Below are 27,898 nucleotides of genomic sequence, written 5' to 3'. Positions count from 1 at the left end.
TATCTTTTTGAGACAAGCTTTTGTTATGTAGTCCAGACTGGCCTCAAACTCCCTGTGTAGCCCAGGTTTAGCTGGAACTCTTGATCTTCCTTTCTCAGCCTTCCAAGAGCTGGTATTACAAGTGTGTACCACCATGCTCAGTGATATATTTAGGATTTTAAATGTGTAACCTTTCCCTATCTAGTTGAGTATTCTAAAATAACCTTTTTTAGGGAGGGGGTGGGGGCAGGGGGGAGAAATAAACCAAGCCTTGTATGCACATATGAATAATAAAAGAAAAATGAAAAAAAAAAATAACCTTTTTTCCCATTGTTTGTATAGTAATACCATGTAAGAAAAGGACAGCCTTTGTTGCCATATGCTGTAAAATTAGTAATTTCTGTATTAGCATTAAAATAAAAATTTACCTGTTCTGAAGGACACTGATAACTGGAGTGTATTCAGAAGTGGGCAGTGAACATTGTGAAAGTTTCAGAAATTGATGAATGAAGAATGGTTGAAGGAAGTAAGAATACTTGGGAAAGAGAAGGCATAATGGCTCAGTATTTGAGTGGTGAGGGTGGGAGAAGAAAAATGAAGGGACTTAATCTGAGGTACTCCAGTGTGCAGAATAATGTTTAATAAATGTTACATGAAGTAGATTTTAGTTCAATTAAACAGAAATCTAACAAAAATTGTCCTCCATATACTCTCTCTACAACAAAATTAGAAATAAGGGCAAAATAGTTTCTGCTGGGTATTGGGGGGGTGGAGAGGGAGGGGGTGGGGGCAGGGGGGAGAAATGACCCAAGCCTTGTATGCACATATGAATAATAAAAGAAAAAGGAAAAAAAAAATTGTCCTCCAGCAGAATAGGTAGCCTTACAAAGTCACTGATTTTGTTTGAATAGGGGCCCAGATTGTTGATAATGAGTCAAGAATGAATAGAAGGAATTCCAGCACAGAATAAAAGATCAAGTGACAAAAAAGCCCCTTTCAACTCTCATGCAGCTGTTACTACATTCGTTTTCTCTTGTAGGAGGGGACAGAATGCATCAGTTGGTAGGAGAGCAGTTCCAGGTGCTTCTGTTTTAGTCAAGTGGTCTGGTGAAGTCTTTGTAAAGTTAAAGTGAAATAAATAGGAAGTCATCCAAGGACCAGAACAACTTGTATTGACTAGGTGGAAACTTAGTCCACCTACCTCCTTAACTTATGCCTGATTCTTTTACTGAGGTGGGTTTGAACTCAGGACTTCACACTTGCTAGGCAGGCCTCTACTGCTTGAGCCACATTTCCAACCCTAATGCATGATTCTTTAAGAGGTTCTTTCTAGTAATTATTTCCAGTGCCTGTGTGATAGTCTTCAGGGACTTGCTTTATAGATTTGTCCAGGAAAATGGCTCACCCAAGTATAAAGGCTTGGCTTAGCTGCAGGAAAAGTGAAGAACTATAAAATACTCTGATTGCCATAGTACAAGCACTGTGTAAATACACTGGCCAGTCTGGGGAAGTCTTCATTATTTATAATGAATGCTTTTTCATGAACATAATTGTGGGGTAAACTTCCTTCTCAAGTAAAGAGTTGGGCCTGAAAGGCAAACTTATCTTTCTGAGGGCAGGATGACTAATTGTGACCCTAGGGGATTTCATAGTAGAGAAACCTGAAGGAAACTGCAGGATTAAAAATAAATAAATAAATCAAGAAATAAGCAATTATGAATTTTAGTTAAAAATTTTGTAAATTTGCCTATAGTTGGACTGGGCCATAAGCCCTGTGAGGGCATGAACTTTTATCTGTTTTGTTTACCTTTCTATTCTCAGCATTCAGACCAGGCACTGAGTTTTGTACTCAGTAAATTTTTCTCCCCTAGTAGGACTTGGGTAGAGGGGAGTCGTGTTGAACTCAGGGCTTTGTGCTTGCAAAAGCAGGCACTCTGCCACTTGAGCCATACCTCCAGCCCATTTTGCTCTGGTTATTTTGGAGATGGGGGTCTCACCAACTGTTTGCCCATACTGGCCTTGAACTGTGATCCTCCTGATCTTAGCCTCCCAAGTAGGTAGGATTATAGGCATGAGCCACTGGTGTCTGGCTATGTAAATTATTTGCTGACTGCAGTGAATAGCTGAGAGATTTTCTAAATTTCTTCTTTTAAGGATAGGAATAGGCTTGCCATGGCCAAAGCATTAGGATAATATCAATAAGTGTGTGATAGTACAGATCATTGCTTCCTGAAATGTGTCTGTGGTTAAGTACTTCCAAGAACTATAGTTGTTGACAAAATTAAATAGGCTGCTGCTTTTTCTTCCTCCTCTTTTGTATCATTGATAGGATTAATTTTATACTGATTTATTTACCATTGTTGAATCAGCTTTGCATTTCTTGATAAATTTGATCATGGTATATTATTCTTAAATATTGGTGGATTCTATTTGTTTACATTTTATTAAGAAAATTTGCACCTATGTTTCATGAAGGCTATGGCTCTAAAGTTTTGCTTTCTTCTAATGATTTTAGTTTTGAGTCAGGATAACGTTGACCAAAGAATTGAGTTGTAGAGTGTTTTGTCCTCTTGTTTTCTGGAAGAGTTTGTGTAGATTTGATATTATTTCTTTAAATGTTTGGTGGAATTCTCCAGTGATGCCATCTGGATTTGCAGTTTACTTTGTGGGAAGGTTTTTACCACAAATCCAATTTGTTTAATATATATAGGAATATTCATGTTATTTTTCTATCCTAGTGAGCTTTGTTAGTTTGTGTCTCTCAAAGAGTTTCAAATTTCATCTACACAATCACATTCATTGGTTAAAGTTGTTCATAATATTTCCTTATTCTGTTAGTGTCTTTAGAATATGTAGTGATGCCCTGATTCTTAAAATTGATAATTTAGATCCTTTTTTGTTTTGTTTTGTTTCTCTTTGTCAGTCTAGCCAATTAATTGATTTTAAAAAAATTTTAAATTTATTTTTAAAGAACCACCTTTAACTTTCTTGGTTTGCTATATTATTTTTCTCTTAAATATCATTGATTTCTGCTCCTTTTATTTTTCCTGCTTTTTAGGTTTAACTTGTTCTTCTTTTCTAGAGTTTTGCCAGGGATTTTGTTTAAAGGTGAGCTTCAAAATGCTGATGTACTCCCCAGATAGGGATATCTGATTTTCCTTTCTGTTTTCTCCTGTGTGAATTTTAAATTAAAAGCTTTGGAGAGATATGACAGATAAATTAACAAGTTTTAATTACAATCAGAGACATAATCCTTCCTAAATTTATTGTGGGTATTTCTGCCCATCAGAGGCACTATTGTTTTGACTCTAGAGATGTAAACATTGTATAGTATTGGGTATGGTTTATCCTTAGTGACTTTTACCCTTGGTAACATAGCATCACTGGGCTGGGTGCACAGTTCAAGTGGTAGAGTGCCTGCCAAGCAAGCACAAGGCCCTGCGTTCCAACCCCAGTACTGCAAAACAGCAACAACAACAACAATAAAAAGTAAGCTACATTGTTCCCTTTCAGTTGCGATCTGTGCACATTTGTTGAGTTCAAACCCCAGGACCACCATAAAAAAAAGAGAGAGAAAGATGGGAGGAAGGGAAGGAGGAAGGGAGAAGGAAGGTGAAATAAACTTCTGCAAGTCTTTTGTTAATGTTCTAATTTAAGTTATATCCTTAATGAAATATTTTGGAAGTCCTTGAAATACCTGTTCCTGTGGCAATAACTTGGTTTTCAGATTTACAGTTCTTCTGTTAAAGAATATTTTTTTAATTTTTAGACTTATTAAAACAAATTATGTATAGTAACTGATACAAATCTTAAGTATGCAGTTTAGTGAATAAATTAAAACTACCACTCATATCAAGAGCCTAAGAGAATTCTTAGTGCTTTGGGGAATAGTAAAAAGGTTGATCCTGCTACTGTTTTGCTTTTATTTTTTGAGTCAGGGTCTCACTATGTAGGCCAGGCTGGTTTCAAACACTTGATCCTCCCACCTTAGCCTCCTGAATGCTGGAATTACAGGTGTGTACCACTACATTTGCTTTGTTACAATATTTTATATTCATTATACACAGTATTCTGTTAATCTGCCAACTATTAAAACAAAGACAGCTAGGTGCTTGTGGCTCATGTCTGTAATCCTAGCTATTCAGGAAGCAGAGATCAGGAGGATCATGGTTTGATGCCAGTCCCAGGCAAAAAAACATGAGTCCCCATCTCAGAAAAAAAACCATCACAAAAAAGGGCTGATAGAGTGGCTCAGGTGGTAAGAGCGCCTGCTTAGCAAGTGTGAGGCCATGAGTTCAAACACCAGTGCTGCCAAAAAAAAAAAAAAAAACATAGCATACAAAAAAAGAAATGTGTTCCCTGCTCCCCAAAAGATTTATGCATTAGTTAGTAGAGCCTCTTGAAAGGTTAAAGGTTTGAAGGTTTTTGTTAGTATAATTTTGATGAGAATAGTGGGTAATTTTTTTTAAGTGGTACTGGGGTTTGAACTCAGGGCTTCATTCTTGCTAGACAGGTGCTCTACCACTTGAGCTACATACACCCCAGGGTTGGTAATTTTTAATATAAAGGATTTCAGAATATAAAGAATAAATAGTGGGAACAGTGGTTTACAAACTCACAGGTGGTGAAGTGAGTTGGAATTAAAAGAGAGATTTCATTTAAGTATTGGAAATATTTCTTTGACCTTTTCCTGCTGAAATCCTAAAGGTGGACTTCGTGTGAAGTCTGTATGAATGAGTAGATTTAGGAAAGAACAAAAACATCCTAGAGACAGGTTTGGACCCTTACTCCTAGCTGAAGAAGTGTTAAGATTCAATGACCCATGTCTAATGATCCTAGAACATCCACTTGGTCATGTCTTGAGTTTGGTTTTATTCTCTTTATCTAGAAGATTAAGATTGCAGCCCTGCGCATGTATACTAGCTGTGTGGAGAAAACTGACTTCGAAGAATTCTTTCTAAGTAAGTTACTCTTTGATAGTTCTGAAAAGGAAAATTAATCTACTTTTTATATTTATGGTTGTGTTTTAATAGGTAGACTTTTTAAAAAGTCACTCGTAAAAATTTTTTTCTGCACAAGTATGTAATACAGCTATTTTTCTCTTTTAGTAGGAAAAACAAAAAATCTTACAAATAAATCATTTAACGAATTTGAAAAAAATCCTGCAAATTTATACTTTGACATTATCATCTACCTTGTACACACATGCATTTTAGTAAACATAACCTCTTTTACATTTGGTTTTTTTTTTTTTTTTTTTTTTTAACTGCTAGAGTTTAAACTCAGGGCCTTTTGCTTGCTATACTGCTGCTCTATACTTAAGCTGTGTCTCCAGTCCACATTTGGGATGTTTTACTTTGCCAGTCATTCCTCCTTTGCTTCTTTTCTTGGCTTTTTTTTTTTTTTTGAGTGATACTGGGGCTTGAACTCAGGGCCACTTCAGCCACTCCACCAGCACTCCTCCTTTGTTTTTTTTCTTGTTTCTACTAATGAAAGGCCTATTGATTCAAAAAGCTCATATAATTTTATTATTTATACCCCATTGATAAATTGCTTTTCAAAAGGGTTTTACTGGTTTAGACCACCACTAGCAGTTGAATATATGAATGCAATATTCATGTTGATAGATGCTGTGAACTTTTGGAGTTATTAACAAATTAATTAAAGCAGGAATTTATAAAGTCTTTGAGAGAATTTAAACCATTTCCAACTCCACAGAGTTTAGAAAGAAATGTATGCCATGTACTTCCATGTAAAATAACCATATCCTCAAAGAAGCAGACATCTAACAAGTTTATACAGTTATTGTTGTCTTATAACAAATATTTTTACATAATTATGTTAACAATGAAAAAAGCTAGATTTAGCTTTGGTTATTTAATAACTTTTAGTTTTTAAAAATCAGTAAAGATGTTTTGTTATTTTGATATTAGAAATTTGATATTGATACTAGAAAATCCCATATGGAGTTGTAATTTCAATTTATTGTCTACTTTCCATTTCTTATTTGTTCATAACCAGGAAAGAAAATGTTCCTGCTGCTTTGTAAACTCTAATAATTTCATATTTAAGGAGAAATTAATCCAAAAGGAGAAAATATACTTTCTCTACATGATGAAGAAATTACTAATATTAAAAGCTGTTTATTTTTATTTTTGGGAGTATCAAGGGTTGACTCAGGGCCCGGAGTTTGCTAGACAGGTGCTCTATTGCTTGAAGCCACACCTCCAGCCCTAAAAGCTTTTTTGTTTGCTTTTTTGCTTTCGGGTATGTTTAGGGCTTCCTAAAAGCTGTGTGTGTGTATGTGTGTGTGTGTGTGTGTGTGTGTGTGTGTGTGTGTTTGAAGTGGTTTCTTGAATTCATGTGCTTTAGTATATTCCATCAGATCTTTTTAATAAAAGCCTTACCTTCAAATTTCTATATAATAACCCATTCAATAAATAGCTCAGGGATTTATTATAATTATTTTGAAACAATGTTTACTAGATATGTTTGTCTTAGTTAATTCCTCACTTTTAAATGTTTTTGAGTTAATATTAAAGTACCAAAGAAGACTTATTACATATTTGAATTAATATATCATGTTTTCATTTATAGCCTGTTATAAGCTAGAAACTTAAGAAAAGTTTATGAACATTATAATTACTAAGTACTAATAGCTCACAGTTATATAGTATGCTTTTATACTTATCTCTTTTATGGGTTAAAAAATCTTGAGGGATAGGAAGGGCTTGTTTATTTTTGTTTTGTTTTCAGAAACAGTTGAGGCTTAAAGAGGCTAAGTGACTTGCCCAAGATTACTTAGCCAAGCCTTGCACCTGTGTTGTCTGGCTTAAAATCCTGGGAGTTTCCCACTGTAGCATATTACCTATGAAGGAGTATAACTGTAAATTAGAAATTATGATCTGTCTTATTATTTTTGTGCTATATTACATTTAAATGAGAACTACCTCTTTGAGATGTTATGTTAGTATTGTAAACTGATACTTCTACATACTTATGGTGTGTACATACCAGTGAGTTTTGTCATAGCTTTGTTTTTCAGTGGAGTCACCTAAGGTGGCAATCAGTTTTTCAGTGACACCACTCTTACTTCAGATTTTCTAAATTTTAATGAAAGAATGATATAAAACGTCCAATAGCATGTTGTAGTATATTGTGCTCCATTATTATATATCTTTCTCACTTGTGGGTAGTTTTAAAACCAGAGTGGTTCCAGAGTATAACTAGTGACTTAAAAAAGGGAGCAGATTTAGAAAGTACTATCTGGAGGCAAAATATTTTTAAAAAAACTATAAAATAATGATGCTGATTTTTGTGTGGCTTGGATTCTAAAGAGTAGGTCTGACACCCTTGGAATAAGAGAAAATATATCTCAGTATCTATTTCATGTTTATGGCATAGGGCTTGACAGAGCCTCAGGTAGCTGGCCAGTATAATCCTTCCCCAGCAAACGTGAGACTGGTGCCATTTCTCTCTCTCGCTCCCTCCCTCTCTCCTTCCCTCCTTCCCTCCCTCCCCTTCTTACTTCCCTCCTTTTTTTGGTGGTACTGGGGTTTGAACTCGGCCTCACACTTGCTAGGCAGTGCTCTACCACTTCAGCAACTCTGCCAGCACTTTTTTTTCATGTGTGTTGCATATTTATGAGACACAGTCTCACAGACTATTTGCCATGATCTTCCTGATCTTTGCTTCCTTAGTAGCTAGGATTATAGGCGTGAGCCAGCAATGCCTGGTTGGTGCCATTTCTTCTAGATGGTATATGAGTGAGTTGTATACTCACAATATGTTGTGCCTGTCAACCTTTTTGTTGATTTATAAAATGCAAAAATTACAGACTGCCATTTCAGAGCCAAAGTGTTCAAAAGTTTAAATCCAGAGAGCTACATATTGGGGATTCTGAGTGGTAAAATATTTTAGTAGCAAATGTTTCTGTCTGTCTGTCTGTCTGTCTCTCCCTCTCTCTCTTTCACTACCAGCCCTATTTTTTGATGGATTTTTTGAGATAGGATCTCTTGAACTATTTGACCTGGCTGGTTTTGAATCTTGATCCTCCTGATCTCTGCCTCCTAAGTATTTAGGATTATAGGTATGAGCCACTGGCACCCAGTTCCTTTTTGCTTTTTATTTTTCAAATAGGGTCTCACATTTATGCTCTGGCCACCTGAACCACGATCCTCCTATTTATGTAGCTGGGAGAGCAGGTATACCACCATCCCTAGCTTATTGATTGAGATAGGGTCTCGCTAACTTTTTTTGTGGTTGGCTTTGAAACACGATCTTCCTGATCTTCACCTCCCAAGTAGCTAGAATGGTAGGCATGAGCACCCAGCATGGCTGGGGTTGTGCTTTGTTTTTTGATAGGGCTTGAACTCAGGGCTTTGTATTTGCTAGGTAAGTGCTCTACCACTTGCACTATGCCCCCAACCCTTGTTTCTAGATGCCCTGATGATGACCCTTGTCTATCATAAATGAGCCTGCCTTCTGTGTTCACAACAGTTTGCTGACTGGTCTTTTGGAGATCACTTCTACTATGAAAAGCACTTTGGAACACAGGTGCCAGTCAGTGAAGCTTGTGTTTAATTCCATACTGTTATGTGCAGACTGTTTTTTTCTTTAGCCCCTGAGAGACTTATTACCTTGAGGAATAGGTCTGTAATGACAATGTTCTGAGTCAGAGGTTGAGGCTCACCTCAGTAACATGATACAATCTTAAATAATCTGTGAAAATTTTTCAAAGATAATTTGAACTCTAGTTACTGAAAACTGATACAGAATATTTATCAAATACTTGTTAAATGGTAACTATTTTGCTAAGCACTTTATAGGCCTTATCTCATTTAATCCTACTTAAACTGTATAAGGTAAGGAAGGATGTGTAGCAAGTTGGGGTAGAATCAAGATTTTCAATGAGGCAGTAAAATGTATTCATGTAAGCTTCCCAGGACAGTAATGAATTGTTCAATTTTTTATCAAAATTGGTGTTGAGAAAGTACCTAGTCTCAGAAAATAATGCACGGAATGTGTACTGGAGCAAGAAATGTGTTCATAACAAAGGACTTCAGTAGGTTTTAACTTTGAAGTATGTAAATACTTTTCATTCAGCAAAAAAATCTGTTGTATTTTTGTGTTGCTTACAGTCAATAATCATTGATGTTATTTTTTAGGCTTCTGTTCTGAACCCAGTGGGTACTCATTTATATGCCAGTTCTTTTCTCATCCTCAGCCCTGAACTGACCCTCAGAAGGGAAAGTTGTGACCCAGGTCCAGCTGCTGGCCTGTCTGTCTGTCTGTGCTTTCCAGCCCAAGAACTGATTCCCTCTCTGAGGAAATTGGACAGGCTCCTGGAGGCTGCTGGGAAGCTTTGATGTAGAGGTAGCAGTTGAACAGATTGTCCTTTAGAAGCAGCCAAATTTCATTTTCCAGATTGAAAGACAGACTTCCAAGAAAACTTATTTTTAATGTTTTGTTCTCGAATCCAAAAAAAGACCCAACTTCAGATCTGGACTTGAGAGTTTCTCAGGGCTATTCTCGTTCTAGGTGGAGGGTGGTTGGCCCACTCTCAGATGGCATGCATCTTGTTGCTTGCCTGGCCAGGCCAACCTTGAACTCCCTCCTGCTGAGCTCAGAGAGGAAGTCCACTTAACAGCTGCTGGGTGCCTCCCAGTAGGCTCAGCAAAATATTTTGGTGTCATTTTGTTACAGACCTGGATTCAAACCCCAGCCCTGCCACTAGCTTGTTGACATTATGGCTGCCTGCAAGTTACTTAGCCTTTTTGAGCCTGTTTCCTTATCGCTAAAATAGGATTATAATGCTTCTCCCTAGCATTAGAGTGAGGATTAAGTGAGATAATATATTAACCTGATTGGTAGTGGACCTGGCTTGTAGTATGAGCCCTTCAAGTGTTTCCATTCTTAGTATTAGAGAAGCAATTGAAGTCACAATTAAGAAGACGGTATCTAGAGTGAAGAAAATCTGATTTTGACCCTAGGTGTCTTATTTCATGATTCTATGACCTTGGGTGATGGTCTTGATCCCTCTAACAGTTTCTCACCTGTCAAATGGGGATAATATCAGTACCCAACTCATAAGGAGAATTCGTTGAGCTAATGCATGTGAAACACCTATTATAATGTTTGGCACATTGTAAGCCCACAATGAATTACAGTTCCTTATTAGTGTTGGTAGTGTTAATATACCCCACAGGGTATTATCTCCTAGTGACCCCTATTTGTTATCATTTGGTAATTGTGTGTACCTCACTGCTGAAAAGCAGAGGATACAACTTCTGTTTTGTTTTGTTTTGTTTGAAGCAGGGTCTCAGTAGGTAGCCTAGACTGGTCTGGAATTCACTGTTTAGCCATGGCTTGGCCTCAAACTCCTGATCTTTCTGCCTCAACCTCTCAAGTTCTTGGATTATAGGTATATACCACCATACTCAGCCTTTACTTCTTTCTTGAGTTATTGCTCCAAAGCACAGATTCTACCATAAAGGTCCAAATTTCCCACTGATTTTGCTTTTCCTTTTATCCTCTTATTCTAGCTTTTCTCCCTGTTATATACTAAGGAGGGCACATTCAATGGGAGAAGCCTAATTCAGCCAGAGGCATTTCTTAGAAATTTGAGAATTGAGAGGCTTGGATGTCTGAGCACAGGCATGATCTGTGGTATCTGAAACCAAGAAGCCCTGCCCAGTTTTGTCATTCCTGATAGTAATGAATGGCCTTTCATGAGATTGTCTGCTTTCTTACTCATCTGTAGTGTCCAAGAACCCCACTTTTTTTTTTTCCTCCTGGTCATTTTTGTAAATTATTCAGCATACCCATGACCATACCACATTGGGTCATCTCAAAGAAAGAAGATAGGAGAAGGCTCAAGTAAGAAAAGCTAGTCTGTAAGTAGAGTAGGTGAGATGTTGTTTGCTTAGTTTCTCAGAATTTAAGCCTAGTAAGAGAAAAATCACATGGAACTCGGAAGGAACCCTAGAAATCTTGTAGGCCACATTAAGCAAAATAAAAAAACTGAGACTCAGATGGAAGAAGTGATTTGTGCAAGGCCATACAGCAAGGTTATCTGTCTGTATTCAATGTTCTTCCAACCCGTGGTCTTGAGGTGCCCCCGCTCTTCTGTATGACACCATAACCAGAAAGCACTATACTGCCATATATTTTTGTTGAATAAATTCCCAGCAGTATTTAAAATAGTCAATATGCCTCTTTTAAACTTTCACATATTTATACTTTATTGTTATTTTCTAGGGTGTCAGATGCCTGATACATTCAATTCATGGTTTCTTATAACCCTGCTTCATGTCTGGTAAGTGAGCAATCTATGTGAAGTTACCAAATGTGTGCATTTAACACTTTGATTTATAAAATATTGCCTTCTGTAGGGCTGACTAAATGAAATAGTTGTTTAGGCATGGAAGACTATTCCTTTCATTTTAATAACTGCTGTCTTGAAGCACTTTTTTTTCTTTTTCTTTATTTTTGGAGCACATTTTTATTAAAGGTCAAAACATAGGCCTGGAAAGAAATTAATATTAGTTAGATTTTTTTCAAAGAACACCTAACCCAGTGAACAATGCTATCAGTATCTCTAAGAGACTCTGAGTTTGGATGGAAAGTTCCGTCCCTTGGCTGTTTTAGGAAAGTTCACATTTACGTAAAAGTGGTTTGAATTGTGAGAATCCGTGGTCATTTTCATTGCTGGTCATCAGAAACCTATAACAAATTATAGCACTGACATTTACGCCTGTACCTCTAAAATGTGCATACAGGTTAGGGTCATGCTAGGTTTGTTGCATGTAAAAATATTTAACACCTTAAACAGTATATTTTTTCTTCAGCTGTGAAATAAGTAGCCAAGAAAAATCAATTTTTCATCTACTGTTACACAGTATTAAAGGTCAGAGGGATATAGGAATAGTTGAAGAGGGGGTTGGGGAATGTATTTTTTAACTGCCAGATCTTGGGAAAGTAAATTCTGGAGGAGTAGGTGTACTACTTTGACCATAGTGAGCATCTGAGGAACGTGGGGAATGGCCACCTTGTAAAAAGGATCCTTGTTTGAGATTGCCTTCAGCTGACTTGCATCACAGTTCTGACTGCTATATAAAGACTTTGGTTTTGATCACCTCTGAAATGTTTCTTCTTCTGAACTCACATCGTCACTGAGTTGGCTAAGGAGCCTGAAGTGGCAGTTTATTTTATTTTTTTTCCTAAGTCAGTATTTATTGAGTGCACACTATGTCCTGAGCACTTTGCTGGGATCTAGGGATAGTTCTCAAGAAGCTCACAATCAAACTTTAAAGGGAGATAAGCTGCATAAAATGGTCATTTATAAACTAGAATGGCAAAGTTCTATAATACAATGCAGGTAGTCTTTATAGGATCAGATAAGAAGTTGCAGCTATCAGAACACTTTCTATTAGCTCTCTGAAATATGCCATGACTTTTAGTCAGGCAGTTCAAGATGTACTGCCTTCCTTTGGTCTTCATGGTGAAGGTTAGGGAGAGATTTCAGGGAGGAAACCTGGGTATATTGAGGGGAAAACTACTTTTTTTAAGAACTGAGAATTGGACTGGTGGAGTGCTCAGGTGATAGAGCACCTGCCTAGCAAACATGAAGTCCTGTGTTCAAACCCCAATACTGCTTCCTCCACCAAAAAAAAAAAAAAAAAAGAACTGAAGACTTCAGAGGTAGCAGGGTAGAATTATTCACTGGAAAGGTGGGAGGGTTGAGAGAAGGCTAAGCTGTTCCCAGAGGAGTTCAAAGATAATATTCAGAGCCTGTATGAAAGACTCTTTATTACCCTTAAAGCTAGAGGTATCAAAGTGGTAGAGGGAGTGGATGGCAAAATAAAGTATATAATCCCTATGACCACATCCCAAGGTCAATACCTGACTAATAGCAAGTGGGAAAGCCTTGAAACTACTTGTAGTTCTTTAAAGTTTCTGAACTGTGCTTACTGAACTTTCTTTGCTGAGGTTGGTTAAATTTCTCAGAGGAGTAGGGTATACCACCACCAGTTAAATAGGGGAGGAAGACTGTCTGCTTCAATCTATGCTTAGTCTCCCCTCCACCTTCTTCCTTACCCTTAGTTCTGATGATCTCCAGGTTTGGGTGGAATGAATCAGTAGCTTTTTTATTTATTTATTTTTACCAGAATGAGCAAACTCTTACTTTGAGAACCCTACTGTGTGTTCAGGACCTTGGAGTTTTGGAGAGAAGGCTATGACATGGTCTAGACCTTCAAGAAACTTTAGTAGAAAATAGTCATAAAGAACACTTGCTTTTAATGGAATGTAATAAAATGCTAAGCCCAAGGCACAAGCAGTTGCTGTGGAAGCCCAATGAGGTACAACTTAATCCAAATTTGGTGGCAGCGGGTGAGGGAGTTGGATAAAGAGTGGTTCTGTGGTAGAGGTAACATTTGAGTTACACTGTGAAGGGCAAATAGAATTCCTGTCAGAGAAAGGGAGGACATTTTACATTAGAGAATATTAGGAGCAAAAGACAGTACATGTGCAGTACATGCCCATGTACATGTATTTGAAGGCAGCCAGTTGTCTGAAGTGTCTGCGACAGGTCTCCTTGGGTTCCCAAGGGTGGTGGTACTTAAAATAGGGACAGAATTTCTCACATCCTGTTAGTTCCCTGGAGGAAGTATTGATGTTTCACTTGTCCTGCCTGTCTCTTCTGGTTCTACAGTTTTTCTGTGGGTTGGGTTTTAGGACTGGGTTCCCCTCTAGTTCCCACAAGACCCTTATTCGTTATTCATGTGAGGTTGTAGCTGCGGTGACTATGCATTCATTGTCTTTGCTGTACAATATTATTATTGACTCTGACTGCTGAAAAAAATGCTGAGAGAGAGGCTGCTGTTTGATTTATCCAGCATCCCCACATGGACTTGATAAAAGCAACCCTCCTCTTCTTTTCTTTACCTTAGTTAGTGGCATTGTGAATCCATTCAGGTGCCCATACCAGAAACTTGGGAATTCTCCTTAACTTTTCCCTCATTCCCTTCACCTAATTGGTCAATCATGAGTCATCTAACTCAAACTTTTTGACCCTGAGCCATAGTAACATTTTACTTTGTTACCTTGTATGCACACAAGTATCTGATAGAAAAGTTTTATAAAACTTGTCTTTATAATGTCAGATAATTTCTGACATGTCCTATTCTATTTGAATTCATTTTAAGCAGAAATTAAAGATGTCACCCACTAAATTGGTTTCAGTGGATTACAACTACCAGTACCTGAAAACTGGTCTATGGCCTCTGGCCTCCGCCTCCCAAGTTTCTTAGCATGATATTCATATCTTGCCAGGTTTGGCCTCTGCTGCTTCTACTAGTCTTATCTGATGCTATTGTGCACAAAGTAGCTTTTGCTAGAAGGCCCTTCTTCCCCTTTCCACTCACAAACTCCTGTTTTTCCTTGATTATCCAGTTAAGATATTGTCTCTTCTATGAAGTTTTTCCTTCTGTCTAAAGATAGATCCTCTTCTGTATTCCTTAGGTTTTCCATTTTTAAGAATTAAATTTGTTTTTAACTGGTACATAAAAATTATACATATTAGAGGGCTAATATGTAATGCTTCAATACATACACATATATTGTATAATGTTTAAATCAGGTAAAACGTGCATCTTCAAACATTTATCATTTCTTTGTGGCAAAAATTTTCAAAATCTTTTCTTGTAGCTTTTTGAAGTATGCAGTACATGATCATTACCTATAGTCATCCTGTTGTGCAATAGGGTGATTATAGATAATGCCTGAAAAGGAACTTCTTGCTCCTATTAACTACAACCTAGTAGCATTATCCACCTTGATTTCTCCCTCTCCTATATTCGCCTGAGCCTCTGGTAACCACCATTCTGCTCCCTACTTCTATTAGGTCATCTTTTTTTTTTTTCAGATTCCACATGAGTGAGATCACTTGGTTATTTTCTTTCTGTGTCTGGGTTATTTCACTTAGCATAATGATCTTCAGTTCTATGTTGTCACAAATGACAGCACCCTTAGAGTTTTGCACACACTTACAGCATTCATCATGTAACATTTTTATATCTTTATAGTATTTGAGCCAATCAGTCTTTGGATGATGTGTGTATGTGTATGTATGTATGTATGTATGTATGTATGTATTTATTGTGGGACTGGGGTTTGAACTCAGGACTTCACACTTGCAAAGCAGGTGCTCTATCGCTTGAGACACACCTTCAGTCCATTTTGCTCCGGTTATTTTCAAGATGGGGTCTCTAGAACTATTTGCTTGGACTGGCTTCAAGCTGCAGTCCTCCTGATCTTAGTTTCCAAGTAGCTAAGATTATAGATGTGAGTCATTTAGTAGTGCCCAGCACATGGTGAATTTATTGAAAGCAAGAATTATTTTTATTATGTTTGCATCTCATTGTTTTTCCATCAGTCTTGTGTCTTTTTGTTGTTATTTTTTGATGGGACAGGGATTTGAATTTAGGGATTCATGCTTGCAAAGCAGGCACTCTGCTTTTTGAGCCACACCTTCAGTCCAGTCTCATGTCTTATTCTTAATTTGCATTAGTAATTTATTTAGTGAAAACCAGCTTTATTAGAAATTTTAATAGGAATTTAAGCACAGCAGACTTTATTTTTTATTTAAAATATTTAATTGAAAAATAAAAATTATATTTACTTAAGGTGTACAGTGTGATGATTTGACATGCATCAGAAAGTGCTTATTAAATGATTGATGGCCACAGATCTGCCTTGGCTCCCATGGCAACTGAAGGGTCCTGGCTTCTTCCAGATGGTCAGGTGAGACTGGCAAAGCTGTACTCAAACTTAAGCCTCTCTGGATAGTGAGATTTATAGAACTGGAATTTATGCTGGCGTTGTGTTAATAAATTTGTAGAGACTCCCCCTTTAAAACTTGTCCTAGAGTGCTAGTACCTTCTCAATGGAAAACTTAATTTTAATTTAAATGGAATGGAATAAATAAGATTATAACATACCCATAATGAATTTAGGCATAATGGTACATGTCTGTAATCCCAACACTTGGGAGTGGGAGGTAGAGGCAGGAGGATCATGAGTTTAAAGCCAGCCTGGGCTGCATAGTGAGTTCTAGGCCAGCCTGGGCTACATAGTGAGACCCTGTCTCAGCCCCCTACTGCACCTCTCAAAAAAATAACATACCTTTGATGAAGATGAGTGGAGAGGGAGTAAAATGCAGTTTGTAACTTTTTTTTTTGGTTCTGGGGTTTGAACTCAGGGCCTCATGCTTGCTAGGCAGGTGCTTTACAATTTGAGCCTCTCCAGCCTCATGCTTGCTAGTTAGGTGTTTTATAATTTGAGCCACTCCACTAGCCCTTTTTTTGTTGGTTATTTTTGAGATAGGGTCTCATTTTATGCCTGGGCCACTCTTGACCATGATCCTCCTATTTGTGCTACCCCAAGTAGCTGGGATGATAGGCAGATGCTCCCACGCCCAGCTATTTGTTGAGAGGGGTCTTGTGAACTTTTGTCCAGGCTGGCCTTGAACCATGGACCTCCCATTCTCTGCCTCCTGAGTACCTAGGATTACAGGCTTGAGCTACTGCACCTTCAACCCACAGTTTGTATCTTAAAAAATTGTTTTAATGTCAGATTTATCATAAATACAATTACTACTAGGGTCTTTATATGTATGTTATTATTATTTATATGTATCATCAACTACTTTATTACCACTTTACATATGAGTTATCAGAGACTTAAAGAAGTCAGAGAACTTGCCTGAAGAACTGTACAGCTGAGCATGATGGTACATGTCTGTAATCCTAGCTACTTGGGAGGCTGGTTCGAGACAAGCCAGGGCAAAAGTTAGTGAGACCCTGTCTCAAAAATGAGTTGAGCAGCTGGAGGTGTGGCTCAGGTGGCAGAGTGCCTGCTTAGCAAGCACAAGGCCCTATGTTCAAATGCCAAAACCACACACAAAAAAAAAAAAGCCGGGCCTGGTGACTTGTACATCTATAATCCCTGGCTACTAAGAGGCAAAGGTAGGAGGAGGATCAGTCTGGGACTGGCCTATGCAAAAAAGCGTGAAACCCTATCTAAAAAACAAACTGAAAGCAAAAGGACTGGGGTATAGCTCAAGTGGTTAAGGATTAAGGCATGGAGTACCACCAAAAATGAATGAATGAATAAATAAATAAATAAATAAATAAATAAATAAAAGGGCTAGTTAGTATGTGGTGAAGAAATTGAATTATAGGTCTCACTAACTCCAAGTACTATTAAATTGCTTTCCTCTTTAGTAGTTATGACTACTAAAGTAACAAATTACTTATTTGTGATTAGTAATATTTGATATTATTATTTATTACTTAAGTACCTGCTTATTCTTTACACAGATTTGTAAAATTAAGAGCACTTATTTTCCAATTGAACCTCCTATGTGTAGCAGACATATCTGAGGGGAGAGAGACATAAAATACAATTGTGATAAGGTGCTATGAGAGGAAGTGAGAAGGTACTGTGGGGTGAAAGGGGTACTAAATTTATTTAGATGAGGTGTACATCAGTCTGGGAGGGCTATACTTCAGAGTAACATTCACACTAACACCTGAAGGATGAGTAAGTAAAAGAGTGGATGAAAAGTATTCCTGGTAGAAGAATCTGGTGGTTTTCAAACTTCTTACCATCAGTCTTAAAAAGTGAAATCTTATGCTCAATCACAGTTATATGAATGAATAAAAGGTTGAAGGAAGTGGGAGTAACTTCCTCACTTCCCATCTATATAGCATGCCTACTGAAAAGGAACCTGTGAGTAGCTCCTTGGAAACTCAGAAGGCAGTTTAAAAACCATAGATCTAGTCCAATTCATTTTACAAATGAAGTGATGGCTTTGGTGATTTTACAGGATTTGTCACAGGCCACTTCACTTGCCACATCAGCAGTAGAGGATCTGAGATAAATCCAAAGCTGACTATATGAACTACTCCTTCTGCAATGCTTTGCTTCCTGCCTGAATGTCCCTGTTGATGGCCAGGAGGACGGGGACCTCTTCTCCTAATATGAACAGCATAGCAAGCACTTACTGATCACCACTGTAAGGTGGGCACTGTGTTTCTTGACATTCATTATCTGTGTCCTGGTTAACCCTGAAAACAGTAGAGGGATCTGATGTACAGATCATATGGGAGCACAGAGGAAAGGAAGTTGTTTGGAATGGTAAGGAGAGCAGTTGCATTGACCTTCTCTAGAGGCTAGAACCAGAGGGCATGAGCTTGAGGTGTTATTAGGAGGGGAAGAAGTCATTGTAAACTACTTTTTTTTTTTGGTGAGTTTGAACTCAGGACCTCGAGCTTGCTGGGCAAGCATTCTACCTCTTAAGCCATGTCTCCAGCCTTTTTTGTAAACTAGTTTTAAAGATATTTCCAGTAACAAAAAAAGATGGAAGGATGATTGCTAGAGGCTAAAACAGAATGACAGGGAAACATTTTGTTGCTTTTTACTAATGGGGAAACACTGAAACATTTTTAATAAGCTGAAGAGAAAAAGCTTCTGGGAAAGAAGAGAAGGAAGGTGAGAAGGGGTTGAAAAGTAAACCATCACCCATCTCAGTCCAGCCAGAGAATTGCCGTAGCAGACACTGGCAGCAGGCTGGCAGAGTGGTTCAGGTTGCAGAGCACCTGCCTAGCAAGCATGAGGCCTTGAGTTCAAACCCCATTACCACCAAAAACAAACCAAACCAAAAAAAACAGACTTCTGCAGCCTTTGCAAGGGGCTCTTTAGAATATCTGAATCTTGTGGTATTAAATCACCACAAGAAGGAGACTCAGGTAGAAATGAGAAAAATGGATGAGATGAACCAATTCAGGATGATAGATATATACCCAGAAATGTCATAATAAAACTCCCTGTATATCTATGTTAAACAAAAATGTCTTTTTTCAAGAATGAAGGATAGGAAGGTAAAAAAGGTCCTGTCTGGGGCATTGGTACCAGTGGGAAGGGGGAGGACATAAAAGGGTGATGGAAGGCAAATATGGTGGAAATATTATGTACTCATGTATGAAAATGGAATAATGAGACCTATCGAAACTATTCTAAGAAGGAAGGAGGGGGAATAAAGGAGAAAGATGGATGAGGTGAATCCATTGTAAGCACTTTTGTAAATGTCATAATGTACCACCAGTAGAACCACTATGACAGTTTTGATATAGCTGTAGGGCATTTGGGTCCCTGCCAAATTCCAGCAGATTCAGACCTATATATAGTGTGCCCTGGCCATGAGTACATCCTCTTTCTAGAGGAGTTGCTCTGTTCTGACACCTACACATGAGGCCTTTTTAAGGCGAGGGTTGTTGTTTGTTTTCCCCAAACCAAAGTCCTGTGCAATAGCATTTATCAGCATTGTAAAACCTAACTGCACTGGTGCCTGCTACCAAGTAGCGTGTTCTTTATGGGGATATGACAGGCAGACTGCAGGCCAGGTGTAGCTCTTAGAGGTGGCTTATTGTCAGGAAAGATGGCTTCAGGAAGTGCTTTACCCCACTTATCTGTTTGCCATAGACTGTCTTGTGACCTCCATGCTTTCCACAAAAGGGTTAGACTTCATGGGGAGGGAGTGCAGGAAACAAGGTGGTGATAACCATGTACATAACCCTGGGAAAGGTTCAGTGTGCCAGCTTACAAATAAATGAACCATTCATTAGAACATTGCTGGGGCTTGAGTGTGGCTATGTAGGCTGTGCTTTCTTGGCCTCAGCTGGTGAAGAGTAAGGGAAACAGGCTTCGTGAAAGTCCCCTTTGGGATTCCTTCATAGCAGCCAGTGTGACAAACCTGCCCAGATGCCCACTAATCTTCATTGAATTCAAAGTTAGATCCCCTGGAAGCAGCTTATGAACTACTATGTGGGCAAAACAAAACCAAACACAACAGTCATTGTTAGAGGGACCAAATAGGGTGAGTGAGACAGGATGCTAGAGCTGCCAGTATGTGGCAGGAGGTCAGCATCAGGAATAACAAGAGTTCTCCCCTCACAGATTGAGGCCGAGAGAAGAAAGTCATGGCTAGGAAACTACCCCAGCTCTTTCCATTTGTCTTATTTAGTGATAAGAGGCTCTTGGTGCTGTGCTGTCACTAGATGGAGACACTATGGTTTGGGGGAAGCTCAGGCTACATTCCAGCTTTTCTCTTCACTGTGCAACTTTAAGTTACTTAAGCTGCACGGTTTGCGGTGAAATGGGAAAAGTTAGACTGGATAAATGTGTAAATCAAGGAAAATAAATGCATACAAATCACCAGGTCTTTTTATTAGAAGACTTAATAAATGGTAGTAGTCATTATTATTATTTGCCATAAGGCAGAATCACTTTATTATTTGAGACTACTACTATGTAGTTTTTCTTCCTTTGTCTCCTATCTTTGTGCTTGCCTTTTGGAGAGCCCTCAAGCAAAGACTTGAACATTCCTTTTTTTCTTTACTTTGCTAACTGGGTTATTTGCTTTCCTTATATGTAAAAGAGATCAGTATTATTTATGAGCCACTGGAATCACTGAGAGACAAGGATAGTACTGTGAAGCTTAAAACCTTAATAAATTGTGGGTTTAACAAATTGTGGGTTTAAGAACATCATCAAACTTGGGAAGAGCAATTGGATTTGCTCCTAAACAGAAATTACTTTATGCACAGATTAAGTCTATTCACAGTAGGTGCTTAATAAATGCTTGTTAAATGAATGATTAATTATTTAATATAAGAACCTTTTATTTTTTTATTTTTTGGTGGTGCTGGGAGTTGAACTCAGGGCTTCGTGCATGCCAGTCAAACACTCTACCACTGAACTTTATCTCCAGCCCCCAAGAACCTTTTATTTTTAAATAATCTCTTTTTTTTTTTAATGTTTGTATTTTTAAGGGCACACTTTATCTTCAGCATCAGAACTCCCCCTCAAAAAAAGCCCTGAAATTATGAAGTTGAATCAGTGGCAAAATATGATTTGATTTCTCAATATTTAATATAAGCATTTATTATGAACAGTGAATTGACATTGTGTATTAAAGTAGAGTTTTGTGGGCTGGTGGGAGTGATAGAGTACCCCTTCGAGCAAGTATGAGGCCCTGAGGTCAAGACCCAGTACCACCAAAAAACAAACAAACAAGAAAAAGTAGAACTTTCTGTTCTTTTTGTTCTTTTGTTTAGCCAGGTATTCTCAATTGTGGACTAGCTTACTAATGACTCAATTGTTATTGTATGGGCAGGCTTATTATATAAGCCCAATGCAGGCTTATTTTGCATTGGATAAGAGGATCATCAAGTCTTTGTTTGGGTTAGCCATTTTTTAAATTTATTTATTTTTTATTCTTTTTCCTTTCACTTTCCAAAATGCCTTAACCTTCCCTTGATAGCCAGCCTGTCCCAGTGACTCTTAGCCATATCTTGTGGGACTGTTATCTCTGAATCACACTGGGTAGGTTTATTCTAGTCTGTTGAGCGTTAATTGCTATGTTGGTTTTTTGATGTCTATCTCAGTAAAATTTTAGTTTCCTCCTTTCCTGTTAGACTGCCAGCAATTGTTATAGCCATGCTTGCCTCACATTAGCCATCTTTTCCTCTTCTAAGATGCTCTTTCTAATGTAATGCTAGTTTTGAAACTTAAATTACTGCTCTTGTGAGGATTAAATGAAAAATAAACGGATTCTGGAGGGTTTGTTCTAGTTATTAAATGAGCAAAGAAAGAAAAGTTAGTATGACTCTGGGATCAGATTGTCTAGGTTCAGATCTTGGCATTGACACTAAGTTTGTAACTGTAGACAAGTTACTATGATAAGACTCGGTTTCCTCAATTGTGAAACAGGGACAGTAGGAATACTGTTTTCATAGAGTGACTAAAGATTAAATGAAATTCATCCAAACCACATCCACGTGCCTGGCACATAGTTGTTTCAGGTGCTAATTAAAGCATTTAAAAAATGTTTCCAGTTTTAAAGCTTTTTTTCCTTTCTTTGACATTTTTAGAATAGGAAAACTTGCCAAAGAAGCTGAATTCAGCTTAAATGGGACATTACTTTAACAATTTTAAATAAATTAGGACTAGATACCTAATTTCTCTGGTGTCCAAAAAAAGTTTTCCCCCAGTGGAACAGCTGTGATAACTGGATGAAATAGAGTTGGAGCTAAGGTTTCCTCACTTTCATCTCTTTTTGCAGCAGATTAAGTAATTTCTCAATAAAAACAGTATTTGTAGAATACGCCCATTGTGGAATGCAAGGAAAAGAATGTAGGTATGTATGTAAAAGGAATACATATCTATGGAAACTTGTTCATAGGTTATATGTGGGGGGTTCCTAAGGAACTATTAACTAGCTGCCTTAGGGAGAGGAATTGTTAGCTGGGGAATGAAGACAGGAAGGAGACTTAGTTTTTATTACCAGGTACATGCATTACCTATGCAACACAGTTATTAAACAGAAGAAGGAGTAGACTGAATGTGATAAGCTTCAAAGTCAGGTGCCCTAAGATTTGACCTTCAGCTCCGTGTCTGAACATTCCAGGCAGCTGGCTAGGTCTAAGACATGGGCCCAGCCTTCATCTCTGCTTTTCTCAAGGGGATAAACAGAAAAGTTCTTCATAACAGAACTGTTCTTAATTAACTAGAGGGTGTTTCACCAACTTAGGACAAAATTGGTCGAGCTTTTATTTAGTTGATTATAGCGTTGGCAGTTGGACAGCCCTGTGGATCAGAATCTTATTTTCCTAGTAGAACTCATACCAATCTTCAGTATACTTGCTGTTGATAAAAAAAAAAAACCCAAAACTGATTCTTGATTTGGTTTTATAACCAGCTATGTGTGATGATGAACTTTGCTGTAGAGCTTTTATTTGCAAAAATCAAGCATCCATTGGACTGATTTGGTACTGTGTTTTAAGAGTAATTAGAATTTTCTCTCTTTTCGTTTACAGACTTCAATCCATGTTTTTAAACTGTAAAAGCAAAGTTAGGTGCAGGTTATAACAAATTTTGCTGATTGCATGTCTCTCAAAAGGCAGTATGGTTTGTATTTATAGATCAGACAATTCTTATTATCTTAGTTCTATTAAAGTAAGTATTCACCAAAGTTGTTATTTTTCATCCTTGGTGACATTGATATTTAATTATAGGGTTGAGCTGGGAAGGGTTAACTTCTCAGAGACTTATCTGCTCTGAATGCCAAGGTGCTGATTTTATAACATCTCTTCTCAGTGGCTTACCATTGTCTGCTTAGTCCAGAAAAGTCCAGACTTCTTAACATGACATTTCAAAGCCCTTCAGAATTTTTTCTGGCTTCATTTTCCTGTTTCCTATGCCTTGCCACCTCACAAATCTAGGTATTCTTTGTTTGCTTAACATGTGCTGACCTCTTCTGTGATCCTGCCTTTGCTTTTAATGTTTTATTGGAAAGTCCCTTTATTTTTGTCTCTACCTGTCCAACTTCAGCTCATCCTTCCAAGCCCCAGGTATAATGTTTCCTTTCCATGAAGCTTTCCATGATCTTACTCATTCAAAACTAATCTTCTCATACTCCATTGCACTTTTCTTTTGGGACATGTACTGCATTCACTTTTCAGGCTGTTTGTATGTAGCATGTTTATCTCCCCTAGGAGATACAATGCTCCTTGAAAGCTGGGTTCTAGTTGTAGCCCTCACTGTATTACGCACACATCACTGTATTACGCACACATCCAACTGTACACCTAGATTCAGTGGGAGCTCAATTTATGTTCATTGGGTTAACTGTCACCCAGATCATTGGATGATCTTTTTAACCCAGATAACCATTTGAGCTGGCCATTATCTGTAAGGGCTATAGAACAAACTGTGGTATAAAACTAAAAACACTTCACCCCATGTTAGAAAGTTTATGATGCATATGAATAATAAAAGAAAAATGAAAAAAAAAACAAACTCCCCAGGAAATTCTAAAAAAAAAAAAAAAAAAAGAAAGTTTATGATGGTCTGAGAAAACCTGTGCCTTTTAAACCTCAGAGCAGGTGTATTAACAAACTATAGAATTTTCAAATAAACGAAGAATTCCATTACCTCACTATTGCCGTTGATGCATTGGCCTCTGACGACACTTAAGCATCAAAGCACACAGTGTCTTTTCAGGTGAGAGGCTGACATGAGCGATTTGATTAACTTTTTGAAAAGTCTCATGAAAAAAGACTGTTGTACTTTCCACCATGTGTTTCTGCCTTGGAACATGCTTTACATCATATAAAGTAGCCCACTCTTTTTTCCATAACCTGTTCATTATTGTCTCAAAGTGTTATTTCTTTGGCACTAACTATGTTCAGAGGTTAAATTTAGAATAACAGAATCAACAAAATTCAGTTAGAGATCAGTAGTGAACTTCTGGTCAGATAGCGGTTTGTTCTCCTTTCATCAGTAGGCAAATTCTCTACTTTTTTTGTTTTGCAGTGCTCAGGGCCTACACCTTGAGCCCCTCCACCAACCTTTTTTTTGTGTGTGTGTGATGGGTTTTTTTTTTTTTTTCGATATAGGGTCTTGAGAACTATTTGCCCTGGCTGGCTTCAAATTGTGATCCTCCTGATTTGTCTCCTCATTAGCTAGGATTATAGGTATGAACCACCAGTGCCCAGCTCACGTTCTTTACTTTTTGAGGTTGTCTGTTCCATCATTTCTCTTTCTACGGTCTACCTTTGGTTTTGATTTTAACTCTTAGATAAGCAGTCTAATCGCTTTCTTCAGTGTTTAAAGATCCTCTCCTGTTTTTCTCCAGGTTAGATATCTTCTGGTCTTTCATCTCTTCCTTGTCTCTCTAAGTTTTATTTTATTTTAACAGATACATAATTGTACATACTTATGGGTTACATGATATTTTGATACCTATGTACATTGTATAATGATCAAATTAGAGTAATTAGGATATCCATCACCTCATTATTTTGGGAGATGAGAACATTTAAAATCCCCTCCTATCTGTTTTGAAATATATAATGTATTATAATAAAGTGTTAACTATAGTCACCCTACTGTGCAGTAGGTGTGATGTTTAGCTGTAATCTTTATCTTTTAAAATATAATGTTCAAGACAATGGGGGTGTGGTGTCCTGTGGGCTAGAGTGCTTGCCTAGCAAGTATTGAGGCCTCAAGTTCAAACTCCAATACCACAAAAACAAACAAAAAACCCCACAAACACAAAACCAACCAAACAATAGAAAAAGCAAAGAAAAACACCAAAAATAAAACAATTGGGCAACATCATCATCCTCTTGACTCTCATTGAACATGTTCTGTTAACTTTAAGTCTTTTTAAGGCTTTTTTTTCCCCACACATAATGGGTAGATGTGATCTATGTATCCTGTTTAGTCCAAGTGCAGTACAGGACCTTACGTTTATCTTTGTTCAGATTCCTTTTTTTTCTTTTCTTTCTTTCTTTCTTTAATTAATTTATTTTTTCTTTTATTCATATATGCATACAATGTTTGGGTCATTTCTCCCCCCTTACCCCCATCCTCTTCCTTACCCCCGTTCCCTCTTCCTCTCCCCCCCACCCCCTCACTATCAGGCAGAAACTATTTGCCCTTTTCTCTAATTTTGTTGAAGAGATTCCTTTTATTAGATTCAGCCCATTATAGTCCTGTTAAAATATTTTTGGTTCATGGTTGAGTCATCTAGTATATTTATTCTGCCCAGCTTTTTGTCATCTGCCAATTTGATAAATATATTTTCTTCATCAAAGTCATTAACAGTTATTGAGGTAGGCCAGGCTGGAACCATTCCATTGTATTACTAGTAGATCCTCCCACCCCTTTGGTTTTTATTGAGACAGGGTCTCACTTTGCAGTCCAGGGTGCCTTGAACTTGTGGTCCTCCTGCCTCTGTAGTTAGGATTACAGGTATATACCACCACATCAGCTAAAAGGTAATTCTTGTATTCTTACATTATATGAGGTCCTAAGCAGAGAATACTCTGAAAGGTTAGAGGCAGTGTGGTGGTACAGGTGAAAAGTCCCAAAACATGGCCTTAGACTGTTTATTTATTAACTTTTTTGAGACAGTATCTTACTATGTAGCGAAGGCTGGCCTTGAATTCCTGCTGCTCCTGCTTTAACCTCCCTAGTAGTACTGATCCTGGCTTTATTCATTTATTCAGCAAATTCCTTTTGAGTGCCTCCTATGCTTAATCCCTGGAAATACAATGCTGGGAAAAAACAGACTTGGTCTTTGCCTTTAGTGGAGCTTATATCTAGTGGGGGAGACAATTTGGTAATTAAAAAATAGGATCATAATATTTTCAGTAATCTGTGCTCTAGACAAATGTTATTCAATAGAAATATGATATAAGCCATGAATGTAATTAAAAAATTCTCTAGTAGGTTCATTTTTTAAGGGAAAAAGAGGCAAATGAAATGAATTTAATAACGAATTTTATTTAACTCATTCTATCTGAAATTACAGTTCAACATGACAGGAGTTCAAAAGATGCGAGACTTTAGCCCGGCCCCAGGGGCTCACGCCTATAATCCTAATTACTTGGGGAGGCTGAGATTGGAAGGATCAAGGTTTAGCCCAGTCCAGGCAAATAGTTCTTGAGACTCTCCTCTCCAAAATAATCAGAGCGAAATGGGCTGCAGGTATGGCTCAAGCGATAGAGTGCCTGTTTTGCAAGTGTGAAGCCCTGTGTTCCCACCCTACCCCCAACCCCAAAGAGAGAGAGAGACTTTATATTCTTTTTCTTAAACTAAATTTTTGAAATCTTTGGAACAGTTTTTTTTTAAAGTACTCAGTAGCCACAGATTGCTAGTGGGTACTATATTGGAAAGCATAGTTCATTGTTCTCTACCCACCTTTACAGACTACTCTATGGTGTTAGGCAAATTACTTTCCTTCTTTGGGACTCCTGTTTTCATCAATAAAATGAAGAATTCAGACTTGCTTATCTTCTGACAATTAAATGTGGTCCTTTTCATGTATGAGGGAACTTTATGAGGTACTCTAAATAATCTGTGTCTAGATCTATGTGGTGCTTTACATGGGTATGTATAATATGCAAAAATTCATATATATATACTTAAGGTTAATGTTCTTTACTGTCTATGTTATACTTCATAAATTTTTTTTTTCTTTTTAAAGGTGACTTCTAGTGGTTGTTTTTTGTTTTTTGTTATTCTCTTTGGTGGTAGTTGGGTTTGAACTCAGGGCCTCATGCTTGCTAGGTAGGTATTCTACCACGTAAGCCACTCTACCAGCCCAGCTTCCAGTTTTTTAATTCATTGCCCTTTGCTAACATCACTCTTCAATTAAAATACATGATGTGAAGATGGAAACAGTCAGTGACTCTGTTTTCTCCTTTTAGGATGTGTCTAGTCCGAATGAAACAGGAAGGCCGGAGTGGGAAATATATGTGTCGTATCATAGTTCATTTTATGTGGGAGGATGTTGAGCAGCGTGGCAGAGTCATGGGGGTAAGTGCTTGCCATCAGATTCTGGTCCTGGACAGATCTGACGATGGGTTGCCCGACTAGAGTTTGGGGTTTTATTTGTTTTAGAATGTCTTTGCTTTTGAGTTTCTGTGAAATGCTGCTTAATTTCAACAGGCAGTTTAGCTATAGTAACTTTTTCTGCTTCTGTGGAGACTGACATGCCACAGATACTTTATGTGTTTATACACATTATTGTCTTTGCTGTATATGATAATGGGATTATAAAACTCCAGTCATAGTGATAGGACTGATGAAATTGGTGAATGGAAGAAATCAAATACTAATTTAGTTTAAGGACACTGCTTTTGACAGTAATTCAATATTTGAACCAGTCCTTCTCTAAGTTAGTTCTGATGGAAAAGATTCCTGTATGGGGTCTGCAGTCCTTAGGAACTGAAAAGCAAACTCTGATCACTAAGTAATCTAGAAGACTTTGGCAAGATATCCACTG

At 37.7% G+C, this 27,898-nt stretch overlaps 1 protein-coding gene across 5 annotated transcripts in view; it reads left to right on the top strand.

Moving 5' to 3' along the window:
- Window positions 1–27,898, top strand: part of Uqcc1 (ubiquinol-cytochrome c reductase complex assembly factor 1) — a 91,422-nt gene that overhangs the window by 23,426 nt on the left and 40,098 nt on the right. For all 5 annotated transcript variants that reach the window (XM_074074624.1, XM_074074621.1, XM_074074620.1 and 2 more), the window contains 3 exons: window positions 4,868–4,940; window positions 11,239–11,296; window positions 27,321–27,429. In XM_074074624.1, the coding sequence (XP_073930725.1) occupies window positions 4,868–4,940; window positions 11,239–11,296; window positions 27,321–27,429 (240 nt within the window). The remainder of the gene's footprint in view (window positions 1–4,867; window positions 4,941–11,238; window positions 11,297–27,320; window positions 27,430–27,898) is intronic.

Source organism: Castor canadensis, chromosome 5 (assembly GCF_047511655.1).
Source record: "Castor canadensis chromosome 5, mCasCan1.hap1v2, whole genome shotgun sequence".
Classification (NCBI taxonomy): Eukaryota; Metazoa; Chordata; class Mammalia; order Rodentia; family Castoridae; genus Castor; species Castor canadensis.
The sequence above is the reverse complement of the archived record's forward strand: the minus strand, read 5'-3'. Positions and strand labels throughout refer to the sequence as shown.